The sequence below is a fragment of the Megalobrama amblycephala genome, linkage group LG3 (genome assembly GCF_018812025.1).
Source record: "Megalobrama amblycephala isolate DHTTF-2021 linkage group LG3, ASM1881202v1, whole genome shotgun sequence".
NCBI lineage: Eukaryota > Metazoa > Chordata > Actinopteri > Cypriniformes > Xenocyprididae > Megalobrama > Megalobrama amblycephala.
Window position 1 is genome coordinate 1,715,183 of NC_063046.1, and position 26,012 is coordinate 1,741,194.

The following is a 26,012-nucleotide window of genomic DNA, read 5'->3' on the forward strand; positions in this document are numbered from 1 at the left end:
TTCCATTTGAATATATTTTAATTTAATTTATCCTTGTGGTGGAAAAAGCTGAATTTTCATCATAATTCATGAGCTTTGTTACATGCAGCATTTAGCATGTTATAATGTATATGAAAGTGAACTCAAGCCATACCATTTATCTTTTAAATTATATTCTCAGTGTTAAAATATAAGTATTCATCCTACTCACAACAGCAATATTATGATCATCATACTTTGGTTAATATTATTATGCCAATATTAATCATGTAACATTTTTTTCTTTTAAATTGTTTTAGTGGTATTTAAAGTCAATCAGCGTGATGAACATCTGTTATTGAATCAATTTTTTTTTGGTCCTGGAACAACATGGGTGTCAAAGAAACACTCTAAACCTAAATTACCACACAAATCAGAGGGAAATTAGCTTATAGTTTGAGAAGGATGTTGACTTTTTCTGTAGGTTACGCTGATGCACCAGTAGGTGGCGACAAGTGACTGTCTTTATGAGCGAGTCATTCAATCATTCATTCAACCAATTCTTTCAAAAACACATGCAACAAATCTTTATAACTTTTTTTTTAGCGTCATTGAATCATAGTCACTGAACCAATTAATTCAGAATGTCTCAGGTTGCATATTATGTAACCCGGTTCCCTGAGAAGGAGAACGAGATTTAGATAACAGATTTAGTTCACAATTACTCTATATCAAACCTCCAATATTACACCACAACAACAATAAAATCAGTTATATTGATTAATAAGTTCTAATGATCAATAACTGAGATTATATATTGAAACTGTCCAAGAAAAATAATCAGGCTCATCCAGACCAACTGAAATATGTTTCTTGAGAGGTTCTTGTTCTCAGAAAGGTCATTTACATTGTAAAAACACTTTGCATATGAACTGCATGCTTCAGTGCTCTAGAGGTCTTTATAGATCTGTGAGTTTATGATTTTATGACTGACAGCTCTCCTTCATGATAACAGATCCAAAAGCAAATATGACTTTAATAACCATCATTATTTGGACACTCACAACCTGCACCTGGAGTAAGTATATAGAAATTCATATTATCAGCCAATTTAGAGAAAACTCCACAGGTGGTGAAATAAAGAAAGACGCCCTTTGATGTAAATACTCTACATACATTTTTAAATGTATATTCTTTATATGCATGTTTGTAGTTTTATATTATTGTGTTTTCTGTCTCTCTCTTCAGGTTCTGTGGGACAAACTCTGACTCAATCTGAAGCTCAAACAGTTCAGCCTGATCAGACTGTCACTATTCACTGTAATCATAAACCAGCAGTGAACTGTTGGAACACAGAAAATACCTCTCAGAGATGTATGTCCTGGTACCATCAGCAGATTCCTGGAGAAGATCCTAAACTCCTGATCTATTACACATCAGAGAGAGTTTCAGGTGTTTCTTCTAGATTCAGTGGCAGTGAAAGTGGAAACCACATGGATTTTACTCTGACCATCAGTGGAGTTCAGCCTGAAGATTCAGGAGTTTATTACTGTCAGAGTGGACATAACAAGAGAGACCCAAAGAACCCAGACTGGGTGTTCACACAGTGTAAAATCATCATACAAAAACCTCCTTGACTGAGACTTCATCGCTGCTGCTTAGAGCTTCTGCAGATGTTGATGTTAAAGATCATTATTCACCTCACTGGCTTTACACACTAACACAGAGACTATTTAAGGCTGGTGACATGTTGCTGTTCGTTATTGTCACACATTACTCAACACATACATTTTTTAATAATAAACTTAAGAATGTCTCAATATGAATTCCAATCCAATAAATTAAATCCAAAATGAAGATTAGGTGGACAAAGCTTATGTAATGAAAATAACATGTAAACTAATAGAATCAAAATAAAAAGAATGATATAGCAACAAATCAATTTAATTTTATTTGTTGCTATATCATAGTCTTTTATTCTTTTTATTTAGATTTTAAAATAGTTTAATCTTAAGATTAAACTATGTTAAAGGGTAATGTTAAAAATATGCTATAATATATATCCTCTGAAAGAATAAATACATACAATTAATGATTAAAAAAGCTTTTATTTGGCCAAAAAAAAAAAAGTTTAACACAAACACACTTTTCTTAAAAGGTTATTATACGTGTTAAAGCATGCTTAAGGAAAGATTTACATACAGAGCAAAATGGTACACAATGTTGTTTGTCCTTTAGTAAGACTCTGTGTGTATGTGTGAGTATAAATGAATTATGCATGCCTATAATCTCTGTGTGATGTGTGTGTGTGTGTTTCACTGGTCATCACACTGCTGTGTGTTCAGGCTCTCGGTCACTGCATTCTGGGATGGGTGCGTGGCGTCACAGGTGATGGTTGCTCTGCTCCACTCACTCTCAGTGAGGCTCAGGCTGCTGCTCCAGCTGTACAGTCCATCCTTCTGCAGCACACTGGGACTCAGATTCACAGCAGAGCTCCTGCTGCTGCCATCCACCTTCCAGCTCAGCTTCAAGTCAGAGGGGAATCCCTTACTGCCCACACACACCACTGTAGCCTTACCCTGCTGCAGCTCGTCTCTGGAGGGCGGCAGGACCGTGAGAGTGGGACGAGTGGCAGCTAAAGAGAGAGAGAGAGAGAGAGAGAGAGAGAGATGAGAGTTTCATTCTTCTTAAAAACAGCTCTATCAGTCTTTCACTTCCCTTTAAGTAAGAGCTTCAAAGTTAATCAAGCAGATCTGTTGAAGTGCAACAGCCTGTAAAAAACACATTTGACCAGAAATAACACATATATCTATAACTTGAATTTAAAAAAAAGACTCATCATCCATTATATTATGGATCTTTAATTTTTTAGAATCTATTTTTCATTTGTTCAAATTATGAATTTCTTGTTAATTTACAGTACTAACAGTTACAACTGTTTGTAGATTGAAAGCAACACCAGATGAAGACTGAAGACATTTCTGTCTCATGTGACATTCATTAAAAAACTTTCTTTATTCAATAATTATTAAAAACATCCAATAATTATTAAAAACTGGTAATAATAAGATCCCTAAGAAATCCCTAAGCTGCCCTACTATCTATATTTTATGCATAACATATGCCTCTGTTAAATCAGTCTGGTGTGAAAATCCCTTATACAGACATTAGCTTTATATTTCATGTCAAATTAATAAAAAAAATAAAATAAAATAAAAAATTATTCTTTGTCAATTTTTTAAAAATGTCCTCCACCAAAAATCCTCCACAATAATTCATTCTCATTCACTGCAAAAACCTCCAGAAGTTTTAATTAAACCATGATGATTAACTCATAAATATAAAATATATATATTATAATGCCATCATCATATGTGACAGAAGATATTTCAGTTGAGGAAGGGTTTTTCCACTGTAATGATATTTTGCATTGGCAGCTCATCAGTGCTCTGGGAGTGTTTATAGTCCCGTGAATGATTTTAACACACAAGATCTGTTCACTCGAAAATAGAAGAGCTAATATTATTATATTCATCTGGGCATTTTTCTGCATCCAAGGTAAAACTGAAATATATTTTTTTTCTTTTTTTCCTCATGCACTAATAATAGTTGTCTTTCTCTCACATGCTCTTTTGGACAGGTCGTTGTGACTCAACCTGAGTTTAACACTCTGAGGTCTGAGGTATCGCCGGCGATACCACCGCGTTTTTTTCTTACTAGTGTGAAAGAGACTCAAAATACTCCGTCAATGTTGCACATACAATTAAGAGCTATACACCATTTTAATCTGTGGAATATCTTCTTTTATTTGTGTACACTCAGAGTAAAAACAAAATGTTGTGCTTTTTGTAAAATAAAGAAAACTAACAGTTCAGCTTGGTCAAACAGTCTCTATTGATTGTAAGGTCAACACTGTAGTTTATAGGTATCCTGAGGGTTCAACATCCAAAGATTACTACATCTCCTGGTTAGGGGTGTAACGATACGTGTATTCGTATCGAACCGTTCGGTACGCGGCTTTCGGTTCGGTACGCGGTACGCATTATGTACCGAACGGTTCGTTGGACTAATTAATTACATTTTGAAAATAAAAAGGTGTGTGAAATATAATGTTATGCGTTCAACAAGGTAGCCCAATAACCCAAACGACGTAACAGGCAACGCCCCTGACACCCCCGAAGAAAAAAAAACACCAACTTATATGTTTATGTTATGCTGCGTTCACACTGAACGCGTCTGGGGCGTCTGGAGCGTCTGATTTACATGTGGCTACTCAGTCAGGCAAGGCAAGGCAATTTTATTTGTATAGCACATTTCATACACAATGGTAATTCAAAGTGCTTTACATAAAGAAGAATAATAAAAATAGAACATAAGAAATAGAAATAACAGTAAAAACAGAGAATTTTGCTATCTGGATGGATGAGCTAGGAAGTCTCAGGGAGTTTTGTTGTTGTTGTTGTTGTTGTTGTCCATCAGAGTGGATCTAAACGGATCTATCCATCAGAGCAGATCTGAATGGATCTTCCTCACACGACAGGACTGCTACCTGTTAAGGCACTTCAAACTGATACACAAAGTTTCAATCTCCCCTTTTGCCAAGACACCTCAAACTGCACCACACAGCCCTAATCCCCCCTTCTGGAGATATCTTATCTATGCAACACAGTTCAAATTTCCCCTTTGGAAATTTCCCCCTTTGGAAAGTGTCCTGACTGTAATCCAGAGATATCTTAACCATGCACCACAGCTCAAATTTCCCCATAGTTTGTACCAAATTTTAACCTAATCACAAATGCTTTCTTCCTAATTCTCCCAGCTCTTTCAACCAGACAGCAATATTTAAAATGCATTAAAAGTCAGAAAACAAGATGATACGTAAAAGATATAAATACATTAAAAATGAAATAAAAACAGGAAAAGGAATTTAAAAGAATAAAAAGATAATACGTATAAAATAAAATGCAAACAGTTCGGACATAGCACAGTGCTCAATCAGCAAATGCATAGGTAAAAAGATGTGTTTTGAGTCTGGATTTGAATGTGGCTACTGTTGGAGCACACCTGATCTGTTCTGGAAGCTGGTTCCAGCTGCGGCTGGCATAACAGCTAAAAGCAGACTCTCCTTGCTTTGAGTGAACCCTTGGTGTTTCTAAATGACTTGATCAGGCGCTCGCTCACTCAGTACGCGCTGAAGGCTCTTTGTAATATAACATATATAACATTTTCATTTTTTTTTTTATAAGGAGCTGTTTTTGTATTATCCCTTTCGAGCGTGAGTTTAAAATATTCTAAGGGGCCGTTCACACAGAACGCGTCTTTGCGTCTAAAAACGCGAGACGCAGCGCTCAGGAGTGGTTTTAAAAAAAGCGCAGCATAGAACGAGACATGCCTAGTCTCGAGACATGCCTTTGAGACGTGATGCAATAACGACAATAACGGAAATAATAGAAATAGGCAAAACTGCAGAATTTACAGATACAAGTTTTGACATGGAAAAAAAGAAAATAAGATAATAATGAGCGCCTCCTCCGCCATGTTACCATTATATAAAACAGTTGTCATGCCAACTCGCAACGCTTGCCCCGCCTCCAAGTTCTTCTGATTGGTCCACTGTTTTGGAACTGACATTGATGAGCTGCACTGCGTGTAAAAGTTGAAATTCTTTTAACTTGACACGGCGTCTTAAAAACGCGGCGCTCATGTGAGAGGCGCTGCAAAAGACGCGAGACGCGAGCGTAATGGTGTTACGAGATTTTCGGTTTCTGAGATTTTCGGTTTCTGAAGGCGGAGCTTACATGAATATTAATGAGTTTCGCAGACATGCGCGATTGCACGTGCAACTGAGAATTTTAGTTCACATTGTATCTAAAATTCAGAGGAAATATTTTCAGAGGAAAATTCTGAAATATTGCTGAAAATATATTGTCTTTTCATGGTTTCCGTTTATATATATTAAAGAAAGATACACTGACACCACAAGGTTTAATTTTTCATTTACTCAATAAAACCAAGCATCCTGAATGAGTTGAAGTAGATTATACTGATTTCATATAACAAATAAATGGGAAAATAAATAAATAACATATTGTTAAAAAATATGCAGCTGCCATTTCAGTGATGTATTCCTATGTTCTTCTGTTACCTAACCGTTATGAAGATTTAAAATGAGGTCATCCCTCTGGAAATGAAATAAATAATGTCCAAAATCAGTGGCTAAATAAAGATTTTTGCAACCTTTTGTTATTCTCTGCCATGCCTTGTTTTGACCATGTGTGACTTGTCTACCTGGATATACAATGATGATCAGTGATATAAATTGACAATTTATTTTGATACACAAACATTCATTATTTGACATATATTAAGGTTGATCTGGAAACTTTTTCCCAGTCATCTCAATGGACAAAAGTGTCCAGTCAACCTGAATTCACTGGTCATTAATGTTCATAAACATGCATGTTCTTCATGGGGTTTTAATTAGGGGCACATGAAATTTTGAAATTGAAATTTTGAAAGAAAAAAAAATAATAAACTATGTCAAAACATATATCACAAATCCTGGAATAAAGATGGCAATATGGCCTTGATTTGCTTTTGATTAATAGATGCTTTGTATAATGTGTAATGGAGTGAACATATGATATTATGTGAGACATTTAATGACATTTTGTTTTTGTACAAAAAGATGGGCATGGACTTGCCAACAACAAACTTTAGCTACTGTAGCAGTCCCTTAATATATGAAAATATGACACATAAGAAAGCTATTCTCAGATCAAAAATTACATTTTTAGTCAAAGATTGACATTTTTACCTCTCTTTGAATTTTAATGACTTTATTTACTTAAAACTATTTTATAACAACAAAACGTTATCTTTTTACAGACAGTGGCCCCCAAATAATTTACACAAATGCATTTGCATTAAATTACTATTTGAATGTCTGGAATCACTGTAGTTTTTTGTTTGTTTGTTTGTTTGTTTGTTTTGTTTTAAAAAAATGAATTTCACAAAGATGAAGTTTATTCAACAAGGATTAATTAAATAGATTTTTTTTTTTTTTTTTTTTAAAGGGGAAAAAAGACATTTCTAATGTTACAAAAGATTTCAATACTGTTCTTCAAACTTGCTGTTCTGTGAATCAACAGGCACTGTATCATGGTTTCCTTGTTTTCAGCACTGATAATAGTAGCATGTTTCTTGAGCAGCAAAACAGCAAATTAGAATGATTTCTGAAGGATCATGTGACACTGAAGACTGGAGGAACAGGAATAAACAGCCATTTAAAATATATTAAAATAGAACACAAATTGCAATATTACTGTTTTGCTTATTTTTGATCAAATAAATGCAACCTTGGTGAGCCTAAACATAAATAATTTTAATCCTTTTGAAGAGCAATAGGCCTACATCATATCAAAATGAACAAGAATTTAAGAACAATACCAGAATAGATATAGCTAAGTCCTCAAAAACATTTATAGGCTACAGGTTTATTTCAGTTGTTACAGGCAGTGATGTACTTAATAATAACAACCAATAAAATACCAAGTTTTAAAACATCGCAAAGGAAGAGCACGAGGAGCAGAACTTATTGTAGACGATAGCTGAAGGTGTTCTGCTGTTACACGAAGTATCTGTCATTGTTACAGACGACTGCACAAATCGTGCATACTAATGAGCACATTATAAACTGTTAGGTGTTGAAAACAACTGTAGTTTAGGCATAAGTCAGCCGCGACGCTGAGAATATAATTACCTTTATGGAATAATCCACTAATGGCTTGAGATACAATGTGAACTAAAATTCTCAGTTGCACGTGCAATCGCGCATGTCTGCGAAACTCATTAATATTCATGTAAGCTCCGCCTTCTGAAACCGAAAATCTCAGAAACCGAAAATCTCGTAACACCGGTCATGCACGTCTGTTAAGTGCGTGTTTACATAGAAAAACAATGGGAAAGTAGCGCATTGGAATAGAAAAACGCGTTCTGTGTGAACGGCCCCTAACTCTTCCCCCAGAGTGAGTTTTTTTTTAATGCAACCGTTATTTTAGAACGTTTGCCTTTAATGTTTCCATAGCGACGCGTCTTGCGTGTCATTAGCGCTGAGCGCAGCAACAATAACACTGTATGACAGATGGATAGCTATTATTTTGTTTTTCCTTCTTTATTTAAAATATTCACAAACTTGCTTACCATGTTATCAACTATCTGATATTCCGATCCTCAAATATGTGTAAGTGAGTGGGTTTTGTCGTTTAAAAGCCTTTATAAATGATCTTTATCTTGATCTATAACGCGAGATGGGCGCCGCCATCTTAGTTTGCCCCGCAGTTCACAGAGTCCTGTCAGTCGGATTTACAGCAGGTGAATTCATCATTTTCTCCCGAAATATATGCAAGTAAGTGGCTGGTGAACTGGAAGAATAATAGAGTACACTTTGTTGTTACTTGGGCCCATTATGTGTGTCTGATATGAATAAATATCGGCAAATTGTATATGAATGGATTGTTATTGCTCCTTCCACTTATGTCTGACATCAGTGTGCATTTTATAAACTCCAAATATATTGTTTTAATGGTGCTTATGCGTATATAAATGTCTGAAATCTGAAAAAGAAACGTTATGTGGCTGAAAACACTGCATAGTTGTGATATATGACAAGAGCTGCGCGCGTCCGTCTCGCAGCCAGAGCGTGAAAGCACAGTTTGAATCTGGCAGTTATGTGACGTCGCTGAACGTTCGAAATCCCTTATGTGGGACCGTACGCCCAGGGGCACTGAAATAAAAATCCCATATGTGGGAACGTACCGCTCAAAGGGTTATACAGTATGCTGCTACGAAAACACCATAGAAGATGGGTAAAGTATAGCTCCATCATTGTTCAATGTAAAAAAAAAAAATCATACTTTGTTAGTTTTAATAAATAAAACATAAAAAAAAAATCAAGGAAATTTATCTGCCAATTTTTTCTTTTTGCTGTATCTAAAACGTGCCGAACCGTACCGAACCGAACCGTGACACCAGTGTATCATATTGAACCGAACCGTGAATTTTGTGAACCGTTACACCCCTACTCCTGGTACATTCAGAGGCCAGAGGAACCCCCTAAACTCCTTATATATTTCACAACAATGAAGCCCTCGGGTGCTCCATCTAGAATGAGCGGTGGAGGCAGTTTTCACTCTGGAGGAAATGGTCTTGATTTCACTCTGACCATCAGTGATGCCCAGCTTGAAGATGCAGGAGATTATTACTGTTTTAGTGTGAATGAGATCAGCGGCAGCTATGTGTTCACACAGTGAAAAAATACTGCACAAAAACATCCCTTGGTTAAACCTCAGAGAATCCTATAATGCATCAGAGATACAGGTCTGAAATGAGAACCAAAAATCAGGGTTTGCATAGCAATGAGAAACACACAAATGTATTATTTTTATTTTACAGTATGGATTCTTATTTAATTTAAGAAATAATAATTAAATTTATTGCTGTACCTGTTACATATCTATTTTCAAAGTTACACCAAATACACAACACATATATTGTTTTTTTCATTATTATTATTATTTCACTCTAAAACTAAAACTCTGTGCGACAATTACTTTAAAAATTATATATATATATATATATATATATATATATATATTGTTGCTGTCGGGCAGAAGCTCCATATTTTAAAATTTATATACAATTATTTTCATAAATCATTACACCATTCACAAATATTTTATAAATGAAAGGAAAAGAACTTGTGACTAAACCTTGTAACTCCATTTAATACTCAGACTGTCAGTAAAATGTAATAATTCCACCCCCCTGTATCATGAATGAAATGCAACATGGCTCGTTACCAATTGAATATGTTTCTTGACACTAATAGAGGTTCTTGTTCTCATAAAGAACATTTACATTGTGAAGACACTTTGCATATGAGCTGCATGCTTCAGTGCTCAGGAGGTCTTTATAGATCTGTGAGTTTATGATTTTATGACTGACATCTCTTCTTCATCCAAAAGCAAACATGACTTTAACAGCCGTCATTATTTGGACACTCGCAACCTGCACATGGAGTAAGTACTGTATATAGAAATTAATATAATCAGCTGATTTAAAGAAAACTAGAAAATAAGCAATCCACCAGTCCTCAGAAACTCTGTATCAAATGTAAATATTATATATGCATTCATAAACTTATATGTTAATGTTTTTTACCTAAATGTGCAGTAAATGTTATAAATTAACATTAAAATGTAACTCTATGTTTTGATTAAAGTGAAGTTCTGTATTGTCATTGATTAACATACTTTTAGTTCATTGTACAGTGTTTTCTGTCTCTCTCTTCAGGTTCTGTGGGGCAAATTATAATTCAATCTGAAGCTCAAACAGTTCAGCCTGATCAGACTGTCACTATTCACTGTAATCATAAACCAGCAGTGAACCTTGTTAAAAAAGATACCTCTCAGGATTGCATGTCCTGGTACCATCAGATTCCTGGAGAAGTTCCTAAACTCCTGATCTATTACACATCAGACAGAGCTTCAGGTGTTTCTTCTAGATTCAGTGGCAGTGGAAGGGATACAGATTTTACTCTGACTATCAGTGGAGTCCAGCCTGAAGATTCAGGAGTTTATTACTGTCAGAGTAAACATGACAAGGGAGTCTCTGGCACCACAGACTTGGTGTTCACACAGTGTAAAAGCATCATACAAAAACCTTCTTGGCTGAGACTTCAGTGCTGCAGCTTTGAGCTTCTGCAGATGTTGATGTTGAAGATCATTATTCACCTCACTGACTTCACACACAAACACACAGATACACAGAGACTCTTTAAGGGTGATGATCACACTCTTCAGCACATTCTGCATAATATTTAATTAATAATAAAAATCAGAATGTCTCAATCACAATTCCACATGAATTACAACCCAATAAAATCCATCCAACCATGATGATGAAAGAAAGCTCACCATGGCCATAATTCATATGTTTCATATACAGTATGTGATGAGAAATGAATTCACCATATGCTGTGTAGTCTGAATCCACATTTGTCTATGCCTCCTCTGTCCACATCATTCCTACAGCATTATTTTATAATTTTGTGATGTTTTCTGCATTCATAAATTAAATCAACATGTAAATAAAATAATAATAATAATAATAATAATAATAATAATAATATATAATAATAAAATATAGAGAATTAATTAGTCTTTTCAAAATGTATTTTTAATTTCAGGTACATCCTATAATATTCATATACTTCTAAACAAGAAATACACTCTTAATGATATAAAAAGCATTAGTGCATATTAAATTAGGAAATGCCTTATTTGTATATGTAAACAACATTTCAGAAAACTTGTAATGAAAAAAATGTTTGAGATTCAACATAATCAATCAACTGGGGAAGTATGATGACATCTAATAGTTAATTTTTTACCCTATTCATTTTCATCTTTTTTCAAATTTTTCATCTTGTTCAAATGCATAAATCATGCAAATCAGCATTTAGCCCTATAATTTAATGTAAAAGTATAAAAGTAATCAATACATTTTTTATTGTCACTGTGATTTCTCAAATAGCTTATTTTAGATTTATATGTATGTATATAAATGTTTATAAATTAAATGTAGCTAAAATATTTTAATTAATTATATGAATAAAGGTGCCGTAGAATGGAAAATTGAATTTACCTCGGCATAGTTGAATAACAAGAGTTCAGTACATGGAAATGACATACAGTGAGTCTCAAACACCATTGTTTCCTCCTTCTTATGTAAATTTGATTTGTTTAAAAGACCTCAAAAGAACAGGCGAATCTCAATATAACACTGACTGTTACGTAACAGTCGGAATCATTAATATGTACGCCCCCAACATTTGCATATGCCAGCTCATGTTCAATGCATTACACAAGGGCAGCCAGTATTAATGTCTGGATCTCTGCACAGCTGAATCATCAGACTATAAGCAAGCAAGGACAATAGTGAAAAATGGCAGATGGAGCAATAATAACTGACATGATCCATGATGACATGATATTTTATTGATATTTGTAAATTGCCTTTCTTTTCTAGCATGTTGCTAATGTACTGTTAAATGTGGTTAAAGTTACCATCGTTTCTTACTGTATTCATGGAGACAAGAGGTGTCATTATTTTCATTATTAAACACTTGCAGTCTGTATAATTCATAAACACAACTTCATTCTTTATAAATCTCTCCAACAGTGTGTAATGTTAGCTTTAGCCTGTTAGCCACGGAGCACAGCCTCAAACTCATTCAGAATCAAATGTAAACATCCAAATAAATACTGTACTTACGCGATTAGACATGCTGCATGACGAACACTTTGTAAAGATCCATTTTGAGGGTTATATTAGCTGTGTGAACTTTGTTTATGCTGTTTAAGGCAGTCGCGAGCTCGGGGGCGGGGAGCACGAGAGTTTAAAGGGGCCGCAGCCTTAGATTATATTTATAATAAATGAATTATGGATGCCTATAATCTATGTGTGTGTGTGTATTTCAGTGGTCATCACACAGCTGTGTGTTCAGGCTCTCGGTCACTGCATTCTGGGATGGGTGTGTGGCGTCACAGCTGATGGTTGTTGCTCTGCTCCACTCACTCTCAGTGAGGCTCAGGCTGCTGCTCCAGCTGTACAGTCCATCCTTCTGCAGCACACTGGGACTCAGATTCACAGCAGAGCTCCTGCTGCTGCCATCCACCTTCCAGCTCAGCTTCCAGTCAGAGGGGAATCCCTTACTGCCCACACACACCACTGTAGCCTTACCCTGCTGCAGCTCGTCTCTGGAGGGCGGCAGGACCGTGAGAGTGGGACGAGCGGCAGCTAAAGAGAGAGAGAGAGAGAGAGAGAGAGAGAGAGAGAGAGAGATTCTGTACTCAGACAGGGTTGGACAAGACTAAGTTTGTCCTACGACTGACCAAGTTGGCCTCCCTGGTGGCATTCTGCGGAAAGCCTTCTCAAGGTTCAGCTTGGGCTGTTGGCCATAAGGAATGCTGTCACTGACAGCCTGGTGTGACCCGAGGGTGAGTTGCTAAGCGTTTCCTTCGAAACTGCTCGACATTTGTCAGACATATTATTTGGCATGCACTCTCCTCAAGCATGGCGGCGTGGGTATATCGTTCTCCATTATGTATTCAACGCAGAGCGAGTTCCCTTTCGAAAGGGAACATCTCAGGTTATGTATGTAACCATAGTTCCCTGAGAACCAGGGAACGAGACTGCGTTTCCTTGCCATGCTTCGGGCTGCCTGCCTGCAGAACAGTCCCTCAAGACGATAGATACTGACTGTTTCTCCAGGCGCTCCTTTATACTTCCGGGTCACGCCATATTACGTCACAGGCTGTCGCTGGCCAATAGGGATTGGAGTTGTTGGATAGTTGGCTTTCAGACAGCAGGTCACGTGTGACGTTCCCCATTGTGTATTCAACGCAGAGTCTCGTTCCCTGGTTCTCAGGGAACTATGGTTACATACGACGTTTTTTCATTTTTTCCTCATGCTCTAATAATTGTTTTCTTTCTTTCACAGGCTCTTTGGGACAGGTCGTTGTGACTCAACCTGAGTTTAAATCAGTTCAGCTTGGTCAAACAGTCTCTATTGATTGTAAGGTCAACACTGTAGTTTATAGTTGGTGTAGTTTACAGTTGGTGAATACGTTGAAAAAGTGCTGTAAAAAAAAACCTCCCTTCTTGCTTCTGACACATCTGACTGAAGGCAGGAACACACCAAGCCAACGCCGAAGAACTACAGACGAAAGCAGATTGCGGGGTTGGCAGGGTTGCTCACTGCAGGGTTGGCTCACATCGGCAGCGTCTGTGTCCAAAGCTGGCCTGACACATCAAACCGATGCTCGACAGCTGACGACCAAGTAGCACGTCCATTCTGCGCCTGCGCAAGATGAAATGCCTTTCCGTACCAGCAAGTGGCAGTTGAACAGCCAACCAGAATGATCAGACGGCCCGATTGACCGACGAGCTCCGAAGCCGACTCAACATGTCGAATCGACCCAAAGAATATACACTAACAAGAAGCGATAGTCAATAGAACGATCCATTGCAACACCGGCGACCAGCAGCGCCCCTGCATTTCCGCCATTTTGAGGTGAAAGCGACTCGGCAGTCCACTAGTTTCTATGGCAAAATCAGCTGCTTTGTTAAAAAAAAAAAAGTACATTAAAGCTGAAATCCAACCTGAATGATGACAACACAGAATAAAATACTATCACTAGTGATCATCAAATCCTTTTAACAGTTTATTTTACACACTTTGTGTTAAACACTTTGTGTTTTTTGCTCTAGAAACCCAGTCAGTTTGTGGTTACAAATTTTTAAAAATGCTTATAAACACTGAATTATTACCAACATATGAAATTAAATTAAGGACATGCATCAGAAAAATTGGAAATGTTGGACAATAAATATATGAATATAACAGCTTGATTTTGCAGTGTTGTCTAATGTCCATTAAACCAAAAGTGGGAATTATGTGATAACGGACACAGCAATGCATGATGTATTTTAAGATCATTATGTTTGTGGCATGATCCATTAAAACATACAATACAGCCTATTTCAATTCAGACCTAGATATTATTACTATACTCCACTAGGTCTGAAATATATTGTTCGCTGCAAACATAATGATCTTAAATTTATTAATTATTAATTTACTATTAATAAATGTGTAAAGTTGCATAAAATGGAAATACTCAAAGTAGGCTAACTACGTTACCCCAGATGGTTTAATGGATTTCACAACTGGTAAAATAAAACATATATAAGACAATACAACATTTATTCTAGGAGCTATACAATTTTCTGGGGAAAATACTAACTGGACAATTCTATGGTCCAGTTAGTATTTTCACCTCATAATGGTGGCCGCGCTACCGGAGCGCCATCTACTGGCTGCCTTAAAAGCCTTCCTGCCTTAAAGGTGCTCTAAGTGATGTCACGCGTTTTTAGGCCAAAACATTTTTTTGTCACATACAGCAAACATCTCCTCACTATTCGCTAGCTGCCTGTCCCCTGAACACACTAATAAAAAACGCGGTCTCTGTAGTCGCCACAAGCTCCAAAAACGGCAATAAAAACAAACTGGTGCAGCCTGGACCACGAATCATAATAAACATGCTCCAGCCAATAACCGACAAGAATGATTTTAAATACGCGTTCATGACTGTTTCAGGAAGCACGGAGGGGAGGGGGAGGAGGAGGAGGAGGAGGAGGGAGGGACTAGCTAGCCTCTGTTTTGTTTGACACCACATCAAACGTCAACAGGAAGTTACTCCACCCAGGATCACTTAGAGCACCTTTAAAAGCACAATTGCTAAAATAAGAACATAAACCAGTGTTTAGCAATGAGAAACACATAAATATACGCTTTTTTTATTTATGTATTCTTATTTAATATAATTAATATTCCAACCCAGATCTGCCCTATAGACCCCTTAATCGCCTACGTCACTGTGACGTCACCGCTCTAGCTGGAGGCAAAACATAAATAAGAACTAATAGCGGGCGCGCTAAAAGTTTGAGGTTTTGACTTTAAAATGTCGTCTTGTTGTGTTTTTGGCTGCCAGAATAGAAGGAACAGGACTTTTGGTTCAAAACTAAAGTTTTACCAGATCCCGGCAGACATTCCTTCACAGAAATCAAAAAGATAATTGTGGTTGAAAGCAATACGGCGTACAGACTGGACGGAGACGATCATAAATAATGCTCGTGTTTGCAGTGCACACTTCATATCAGGTAAAATAATCGATGCATATGTAATGGTGTGTTGGTTTTATCTAGTACAAATCAGCACGTTTCTGTTTTATAGGTGAAAAGTCGCCAACTTTCAGCGCACTAGCTAGCATAAATGTTAAACAAACATACAGCGATAGATATGTGTGCCATCCTTTGAATGGTCTCTTAAAATAATCCACATTGCTAGCCATAATCATAGTTAGCCCAGCGTTAGGGTACATTAGACAATAAGCCTTGACAAAATTCCCCGAACCACCCGAAAGTAATTCATATGTTGTCTAGGAAATATCCAAAACTTAAGTTAATTTACAAAAATAGCTGTCACGGTCCCGCAGAGTCAGTGACTGTACATATTCGGACAGTTCTGAACCTTCTTCTGCATCTATGTTTAATAAATCCCTCCTAAAACATGCTATCTTACGCTTGTCAACATTGAGTCCAGCGTCTCTTTTTGCCTCCAGCTAAGCCCCACCCACCAGGAAACGTTGCAATGTTTACAAACTTTTAAGGGGTCTATAGAAATAATCATAGCATTTCTTGCTGTTCTTACGTATATCATCACCCCCACCCCACCCCACCCACAGACAAATCAATGTGATATATTTAGTACAGTGCTTCACAAGCATATAGGCCTATAGAAAAATCATATTTAATCAATACCTCTATACACTCAAAAAAAAAAATGTGAAAATGTTAAATTGACTTGAAACGATTACTCTTTGACTTAACTTGATGTTTTCATATTGGAATAACATGTTTCAATCAAGTAAACCCCACCAGGACTCAATCAAACAGGATTTTCACTTCCCATCATGCTTTGCAAAGGGGCTGAACTAGGAGTGTAAATGTTGAAATAAAGTGTTATTTTAATCAGTTTTTAGGAAGATGAGAAAATGGAAAGACTTTTTAATGTTTGCTGTTCTATTATGTTGGTATTTAAAAGTTTCTGTTAATTAATAGTTTTAGGGTTACCATTGAGGTGATTAAACAAGAAGAATTAATTGTAAAAATCAATGTATATGAAAACAATTTATTTTTTATTTATTTATTTATTGCTTTTTATTTATTTTCCAAAACATTGCAAATTAGTTGGGCTGACACTATTAAATTAAGCTGTGCCCAACCATAGTAAATAAGTTGAATCAACCTTAATAAATTAAGTTGACCCAATTGGAATAACAGAATTGCATAATGCTGAAATAAAGCAACTTAATCATGTGGAAATCCTTTCCATGATTTTTTTATGTTCGTTCAAAGCAGGGGCGGAGCTACGGTGGGCCTGGGTGGGTCCGGGCCCACCCAGATCGACAGCTTGCCCACCCAGTCAGATCCAGGGAAATATATATATAATAAAACAATTTTCTAACATTTAACAATTCTTTAATAACTTTTTTAAATTTGATTTGTTTTGTTTTTTTCATGCATTAAAACTCTTAATAAGAATATGCTAATTCGTCTCTTCTTCAATTACGTCACACGCCAGTAGTAGCCTGTTATGTTCTTCACGCAAATATCCGGATTTCAACCAGCGGCGCCCTTTTTATGTTAAAAATGGCTAACCCGCTATCTATGATGCATTTAATAAAGAAAAATGACTTGACAAAGATGACAGGATGCCGTAACAACTTTTATCATTTGAACGAGAACTAACAGATAGGCTAAATGAGTTTATGACGATATCAACAATCATCAATTCAAAACCCAGCTGAATCGGACTTGTTTAGAACAGACATCAGCCATACCAAAGTCCCTTTAAGACAAGTCATTTCACTCGGCGGCCATCTTTGAAACACCTCTCGGGCATCCTGGGCATCATGCCCTATCTTTTTGAATGGGGAAACATCAAATTCTCCAAAACTGTTCGCCAACCTTACGATTACATTTCATATTTGAAATCACCAATGAAATCTGACAACAGCTGTCTTATAAATGTTTTATCCAAACGCTCGAATCATGACAAAAAACTGTATTTTTTAGGCTGGATCAAGCTAATGCGCATGCGCAGACCTAAATGCGCGTCTCTTCTGCCATGTTTCAGAGGCGCGCGTCTGACTGTTTCTATAGAAACCGGTGCTTCTAACGGCTGTTGCAGTGACGCAATGACTTTACCAGTTGGCGATTGGCTCTTATTTAGAAGGTGAGACTTATTCCTCCATATTGCGTGTTACACTTTCTCCCATTCAAAACAATACGAGTGACACGTCTTGTGTTATTCTATAATCTTTGGCCATACACGGTAAGCTATAGGTGTTTAGTCTGGCCCGGAGTGGCATGATAATGCAAGTGAATAAATAGATAAATTCGCCGCAACGATATTGTAATGGTCTCGTGGGAGAATTTTTGGCAAGCGTTTCTGCGGCCTTTGAATAAGGCTGAAGCAATAGGCCTATTCTGTTTTTACTGAATTTCTTAAATAAATAAATATAAATTCATTCGATGAATCTGAGCGCATGTTTACATTGCGACCACAACGCAGCCCTGAAGTATCAGCAGAGATCGAGTCAACTGGATCATCCACTGTGAAGGCCTCATCGACACGACAGCCAGTAGCACAGTTCCTCAACAGACCGTCCATACCGGCGTGATGAATACGATCCTCAACTGGATGGAACTGAAATATATACTTTGATTGTTGCGATCCTATCAGACTTATGATAGCAACCTGATTGTAACAAAGCACTGTTCGCCAGAGGAGAACTGGCCCCCCGACTAAGCCTGGTTTCTCCCAAGGTTTTTTTTTTCTCCATCTTAACAACTATCTGCCACTTGTTTGCCTCCTGATGTCACCTGATGGAGTTTGGGTTCCTTGCCGCTGTCGCCTTTGGCTTGCTTAGTTGGGGACACTTGACATTTGATATTCAATAGTATTCTTGACATTTATTCAACAGTGCTTTGATTTGCCTGCATTGACACTATTATTTAAGAGCTGCTGTGCAGCCAAATTATGTACCAGTTATCAATGTAAAGCTGCTTTGACACAATCTGCGTTGTAAAAAGCGCTATATAAATAAAGGTGACTTGACTTGACTTGACATGAACGCTAAATAAAATCGGGTTAATGTGTGCGCGTTTGTCACAAGCTTCAAATCAGAATTTATTTATTTATTTATTTATTATTTTTTTAAGAATCGTAAGCTGTTATTTTTATTTATCCATATAGCTGCCTGTTAGCATGCCAGGTTATTTCTAAATATGTGATTATTATTAGGTTATTTTTTTAATCGGTTGGTGCTGTTGGTTCATGTTGTAACTGCAGTTTTGTCTTGTTCTTATCTCGTTCTAGATTTACTTGAATTGATATTGTCACGTAATATTATATTAAATAATGTAATTTGAACTTGCCATACCTTGACTTTTTGTGAATTGACGCCACTGAGGGACTGTCCATCATCTTTCATCATTCCCTCCCAAATTAAGCCAGTTGAAAAAATGGGATAATGCAAATTATTCTGGCCCACCCACACTTTTAGAGGCCCACCCACTGACTTTCTGCCTCCGCCACTGGTTCAAAGAGTTAATTTTTTGAGTGTAGATACATATGCATGAGTTGTTCAGTATTCAAAGATAAAACCAGTAGAGAAGCAGAAAATAGTAGAGAAGTAGAGAAGCAGAAATACCAATTCATTAGTTAGAAAGAAAATAAAAAAAATCTTATGATGTAGTTGTCTTTGTAATAACAGTTACCATTTTGAATCCATATCATGTCACTTCCTTCTCAACCATAATATAAATGAACTCAGGGAGTTTTGGGCTAAGTGTATATAGCTAGTAAATAGGCCTACTGCTCTTTAAAACATTATCACTTGTGTATCCCCCCAAATATTGGTCAATCTGTCTGAATCAAGCAAATATAAATATAACAAATACGACACACACAAAAAATACTTACATAATCTTTACATAAACTTACACACATAATCAAATACTTTAATATATATTAATAACTTTTATATATGTTATCTTTTGAACTCTAAATAGCATGGAAATTAGAGTGCAAACAGATTTTCCCCATGTTTGTCCTGTGAGTGAGATTCACAAGACACATTAAAAGGGAATCTGAAAGCTGCAGGATAGACTGTGGTAACCATGATGAATCCTGAAGAAATAGCACAAATTTAATTAATTTTCCACTGAAATCTAAAAGGATAATTAAAGTGAACAAACTCTTCATTACGGCTTTGACTGCTGATTAACTGTTGTAGCCTGAAATTATTCTCATGTTGTCTGTTTTTGTATGATATTGAACATGCCACTGTCAGCCCCCATACAGTAATAATCTCCTGCATCCTGAGGCTGGACTCCACATAGATTCAGTGTGAAATGAATTCCAGAATAACTTCCACTGAACCGATCTGGGACTCCAGATTCAAGTCGACTTGTTTTATAGATCAGGAGTTTTGGAGCTTCTCCAGTTTTCTGCAGATACCAGCTCATGTCATCATCAACTCCACTGGTCCCAGTGCAGCTCATAGAGACTGACTCTCCTGCTTTAACACTCAGAGACTCAGGAGACTGAACCTCTTGATGAGACACTGAGAGAGAGTTCAAACATGAAGTTTGCATCTGCTGTAAAACAGTTGAAATTAATGCATAAAAATAAAACATAAAGCACAAATTCAAAATTCTGCACAAATACATTTAAAAATGTATAATCTTAGAAATTGAGCAGCAGCCTGAGCCTCACTGAGAGTGAGTGGAGCAGAGCAACAACCATCAGCTGTGACGCCACGCACCCATCCCAGAATGCAGTGACCGAGAACCTGAACACACAGCAGTGTGATGACCAGTGAAACACACACACAGATCACACATAGATTATAGGCATGCATAATTGTTCATTCTTACACATACACAGTGTACCATTTTGCTGTGTATGTTAATCTTTCTTTAAGCCTGTTTTAACATGTACCTTTTCTAATAAATGTGTGTTTGTTAATTTTTTTTTTTTTTTTTTTTTTTTTTTACCAATTAAAAGCTTTTTGAATCATCAATTGTGTGTATTTCTTGTAGCCACATATGTATATATTGTAGTTCCCTTTCGAAAGGGAACTCGCTCTGCGTTGCACGCTATGGGGTCACATGTAACGTTCCCCATAGCGTTCAATGAAGAGTCTCGTTCTGTTTCTCAGGGAACCATGGTTACATACGTAACCTGAGACATTTTTCATTTTTAACAAAATATTTGCCTTTAATTTTATTTGTTCCTGTTTATCTTTCATTCATTTTATTTTGATTCTATTAATTTACATGTTGTCAATATTAAACATCAATATCATGAAAATAAACTTTTTAAATATTTGATATTAATTATACAGGAAAAATTAACTGTGATTTTTACCAGAAAATAGATTTAGGATCTAAACTGTTTTCTTTCATTGAATGAAGTGAACAGAGATTCAGTTGAACTGCAGACTTGTCACTTCTCTCTCTCTCTCTCTCTCTCTCTCTCTTTATTTTTTACCTTGCTTAAGGTGCAAAAGATCACTGATCCTCTAAACAGGTCTGTAAAATGATTATGAATTGCACCAAATAAAATTTTTTAAGAGGCTGGAATATATACATACATTAAATATATATAAACCCAATTCCCAGTCAATCCACTAATAATTTTATTTTAGTGAATATTGGTATTTCATGAAGGACTGATGTGAAATCTTCATTTTCATCACATAAGCTTTGGCCACAGTAAGCTTTCGTTCATTTTCGTCTTAGATATATTTTATTGTAATTCATGTGTAATTCATGTTTGAGACATGATGTTATTTATAAAATATGTAGAATGTGTTGAGGAGTGTGTGAATAATGATCATCAACATCAACATCTGCAGAAGCTCAAAGCAGCAGCGCTGAAGTATCAGCCAAGGAGGTTTTTGTATGATGCTTTTACACTGTGTGAACACTGAGTTTGTGGTGGTCAAAAAAAATGTCTGCTCTGACAGTAATAAACTCCTGAATCTTCAGGCTGGACTCCACTGATAGTCAGAGTAAAATCCATGTGGTTTCCACTTTCACTGCCACTGAATCTAGAAGAAACACCTGAAGCTCTGTCTGATGTGTAATAGATCAGGAGTTTAGGAACTTCAGGAATCTGATGGTACCAGGCCATACAATATTTAGTGGTATTTTTTGAGCACAGTCTATTGCTGGTTTATGATTACAGTGAATAGTGACAGTCTGATCAGGCTGAACTGTTTGAGCTTCAGATTGAGTCAGAATCTGTCCCACAGAACCTGAAGAGAGAGACAGAACACACTGGAGAATAATATAAATCTGATGAGCACATTTAAAAGTTCAACACTTACTTATAAGGCATCTGTCAGACTGAGCACACAACACTGTTGCACTACAAGGACTAAGTTTCCATATTTGCACATCAAAATTAATGAATGACTATGAACTTGAATCCAAAAATGTTAACATATTACATTTACTTCACATGCAAAGGTTAAAAACATTAATATATGAAAAAAACTATTTTTTTTTTTTTTTTTTTTTTTGAATGCATAAATTAAGCTCTAAATCTTGATCTAAGCACCTGTGGACTTGTTGATTGCATAATTTCTGGCTTTATGTAGGCCCAAATCAGCTGATGATATGAATGTCTTACTTACCCAGATGCAGGTTGCAAGTGTCCAAATAATGATGGCTATTAAAGTCATGTTTGCTTTTGGATCTGTTATCATGAAGGATTTTCAGTGTGTGTGTGTCAGTGTCAAACACTAATAATCATCAGTGGAGTTTTAAGCGAGTGTTCAGTTCATATGCAAAACACTCTCTACTCAAAAACACTTTCAGATGCATCATGGAATTTACCTCAAAAAACAATCAACATACATTTTATTCATTAACAATTTATTTATTTATTCAGTTGAATAAGCAAAACTAAACTAGATACAGTTTTAGTGTCAGTGTCAGTGTTGATGTTATGTAACTCAGTGTCAGTTTTAGAGCAGGAGGTTTTTGTACAGCCGCTGATTGGGTTTGTATCACTGTGGTGGACGTTCGGTGGAGGAACTCGACTCTCTGTTGGAAGTAAGTAAATCTTTTTCTATATTTTTTTTAATATATATTTTTATGAAAATTAATTATAATTGTTAATAAAAATTATTGATTATTTATGTTCAAGAAATATAAAAACAGCAATATAACTCCTGTTTCTGCTGTCAGTTACACTGTAAATATATGCTGTATAATTAAACACTTATATATATATGTGTGTGTGTAATGACTAATATAAGAATAAATTATTGAAAGTTTTATTCTGGTTTGACATTACCAAATAATATGCTAACTTTACTTAGTTCTACTCTAGTTTCAACAATCACTTTTTTTTATTACTGAGAATTTTATCCATCATGGTAAATCATATTTGACAAAGAATAAATTATTGTATTTTTTTTATTAATTTGGCATGAATTATAAAGCTAATGTCTGTATAAGTAGTTTTTCTGACCTCTACAGATTGATTTAAAAGAGACAAACAAGAAAACATTAAAACATTTTTTTATGCATAAAGTGTCTATATAGATAGTAAGACAGCGTAGGAATTATAAAAAGTTTAAACTATTTAAAATTTAAACTATCTAAACTATCTATCTAATCACTAAACTGATTATTAACCGACACTTTTAAAAATGATTGATTAATAAAACGTTTATTTTAATGAATGCCACAAGAGACATTGTGAAAAGAAATGTGTCTTCATCTGGTGTTACTTTCAATCTACAAACAGCATAACTTAATAATGCAGTTCATTTTTAACAAGAAATCATTTAATAATTTGAACACGAATGAAAAATTGATTCCTAAAAAGGAATTATGGATTAAAGATCCATAATATATTATTATAAATGATGAATCTTTTTTAAATCCAATATAGATATATGTGTGTTTGCTGGTAAATGTGTTTTTACAGGCTGTTGCACTTCAGATCTGCTTGATTAACTCTGAATCTCTTAAAGGGAAGTGAAAGACTGATAGAGCTGTTTTTAAGAAGAATGAAACTCTCATCTCTCTCTCTCTCTCTCTCTCTCTCTCTCTCTAGCTGCCACTCGTCCCACTCTCACGGTCCTGCCGCCCTCCAGAGACGAGCTGCAGCAGGGTAAGGCTACAGTGGTGTGTGTGGGCAGTAAGGGATTCCCCTCTGACTGGAAGCTGAGCTGGAAGGTGGATGGCAGCAGCAGGAGCTCTGCTGTGAATCTGAGTCCCAGTGTGCTGCAGAAGGATGGACTGTACAGCTGGAGCAGCAGCCTGAGCCTCACTGAGAGTGAGTGGAGCAGAGCAACAACCATCAGCTGTGACGCCACGCACCCATCCCAGAATGCAGTGACCGAGAGCCTGAACACACAGCAGTGTGATGACCAGTGAAACACACACACATCACACAGAGATTATAGGCATGAATAATTATTCATTCTTACACACACAGTGTACCATTTTGCTCTGTATGTTAATCTTTCTTTAATCCTGTTTTAACATGTAACTTTTCAATAAATGTGTGTTTGTTACATTTTTTTTTACCAATTAAAAGCTTTTTGAATCATTAATTGTGTGTATTTCTTGTAGCCACATATGAATATTGTAGTTCCCTTTCGAAAGGGAACTTGCTCTGTGTTGAATGCTATGGGGTCATGTGTGACGTTCCCCATAACATTCAATGCAGAGTCTCATTCCCTGTTTCTCAGGGAACCATGGTTGCATACGTAACCTGAGACATTTTTTAGTTTTTAACAAAATATTTACTGACCAGGAACCATAAAGCCAGCCCGAAAGCACTCTCATTCAGCTTCTGTGTCTTCAGCAAGCGCTACGTGTGATTTGTCCTGTCTATTTATTGTTGTCTGTCCCAATATATTGCTTATATTGTGATTATGGCGAGCGAACAACATTTCAGGAAGTGTGTTCATCTCTGCCCGTGTTTTATCCCGGGAGGTGATACACATGAAATGTGTGTTGTCTGTTTTGGAATGCAGCATGCCCAGGCAGCTCTCGAGGGGGCTGCCTGTGTGCATTGAGAGCAGCTATCGATGAGAACGCTGCGCTCCCGCCGAGCTCTCTTTGAGAAGGGTGGCTCGGCTCGCGTTTCTCAAGGCTTGGGTCCCGTTTCTGCCGAGGCAGTGTTGCGCCTTAGGTCTTGGGGTTCGCAGATGGGTGTAGCAGATGGGTTAGAGACGGGCCCTGCCCTATCTCTGCCTTCACTTGCTGCATCTAAAAAAAAAAAAAAAAAAAAAGTGTATCTATTTCAGAGGCAGGAAGCACGCATTGCGGTTTCTTCCGCTCCGGTGGATACAGTCACATTAATGGCGTCTAGTTCTGAGGAGCTGGATGTTGTTAGCGTGGCTACGGGAGAATCTGAAGACTCGCCACTTCAATCTCCCGCGAGAGGTTTACAGTTTTTTCCGACCTCCACACTGAGGTGTTCGGGTTGTGGAATAAGCTTTTTCTCATACTATATATTTTACATCAAAATGTGTGGGTATGAGAAAGCACTGTTATGGTGGCTGCTGGCGGGCAGCCGAGGCCAGGTATGAACTTCTCGCACAGACAACACCAGACAGTTCGCAGGCAAAATCCTCGAAGGCAAGACGGATCTGAGGACCGTCATTGCTGTTAGAGCTTCGCCAGAACCAAAGCCTGACAGTGTTCACCTCGTCATACGGTGCCTGTCTGCCCTTTGGTGCCCCCGCAGGGCACTGTGCTGGTTGCACAAAACTCACCAGGGCCCAACCTTGAGAGGCTGGTTCCCTGTGTAGTTTTTCCCTCCAAAGCCAGACGGCGTTTACCTCTTTATATGGTACCTGTCTGCCTTTGGTACCCTCAAGGGGGCGCTCTGCCAACCCCGCCGCAATGCCGGGGTGCAGTAATTCCTCGCGAGTCACTCGAGGGTGGCTCGCACTCTCTGTGGCAGCCAAGCCAGTTGTTCCCTGCCAGTGTGCCGATTCAGGGCATTGTGTTGGCTGCACAAAACACATTAGGGCCCAGCCTCGAGAGGCTGTTCCCTGAGTAGTTTTTTCTCTCCAAACAGTCAGATGGCACTAACCTCAATTATATGGTGCCCATCTGCCTTTTTGGTGCCCCCAAGGGGCGCTCTGCTGACCCCGCCGCAACGCCGGGGCGCAGTAGTTCCCCGCGAGTCACCCAAGGGTCTTCATGGTAGCCCAGTCAGTTGTTCAGGGCATTGTGCTGGGCATTGTGCTGGCTGCTCAAAAACATATCAGGAGCCAGTCTTGAGAGGCTGGTTCCCAAGAAAAAAAAATAAAAAATCCTGA

At 37.2% G+C, this 26,012-nt stretch overlaps 2 gene segments (V, D, J or C); both read left to right on the forward strand.

Annotated features, from left to right (window-relative positions):
* Positions 1 to 24,290, forward strand: part of LOC125264247 — a 35,603-nt gene extending 11,313 nt beyond the window's left edge. Inside the window, 2 exon segments of the V gene segment in view lie at positions 22,739 to 22,776; positions 23,789 to 24,290. Of these exon segments, the coding sequence occupies positions 22,739 to 22,776; positions 23,789 to 24,111 (361 nt within the window).
* On the forward strand, positions 960 to 1,657 carry LOC125264249. The segment is given in 2 exon segments: positions 960 to 1,036; positions 1,207 to 1,657. Coding segments are annotated over 2 exon segments (462 nt in total).
* Positions 24,291 to 26,012: the final 1,722 nt, after the last annotated feature.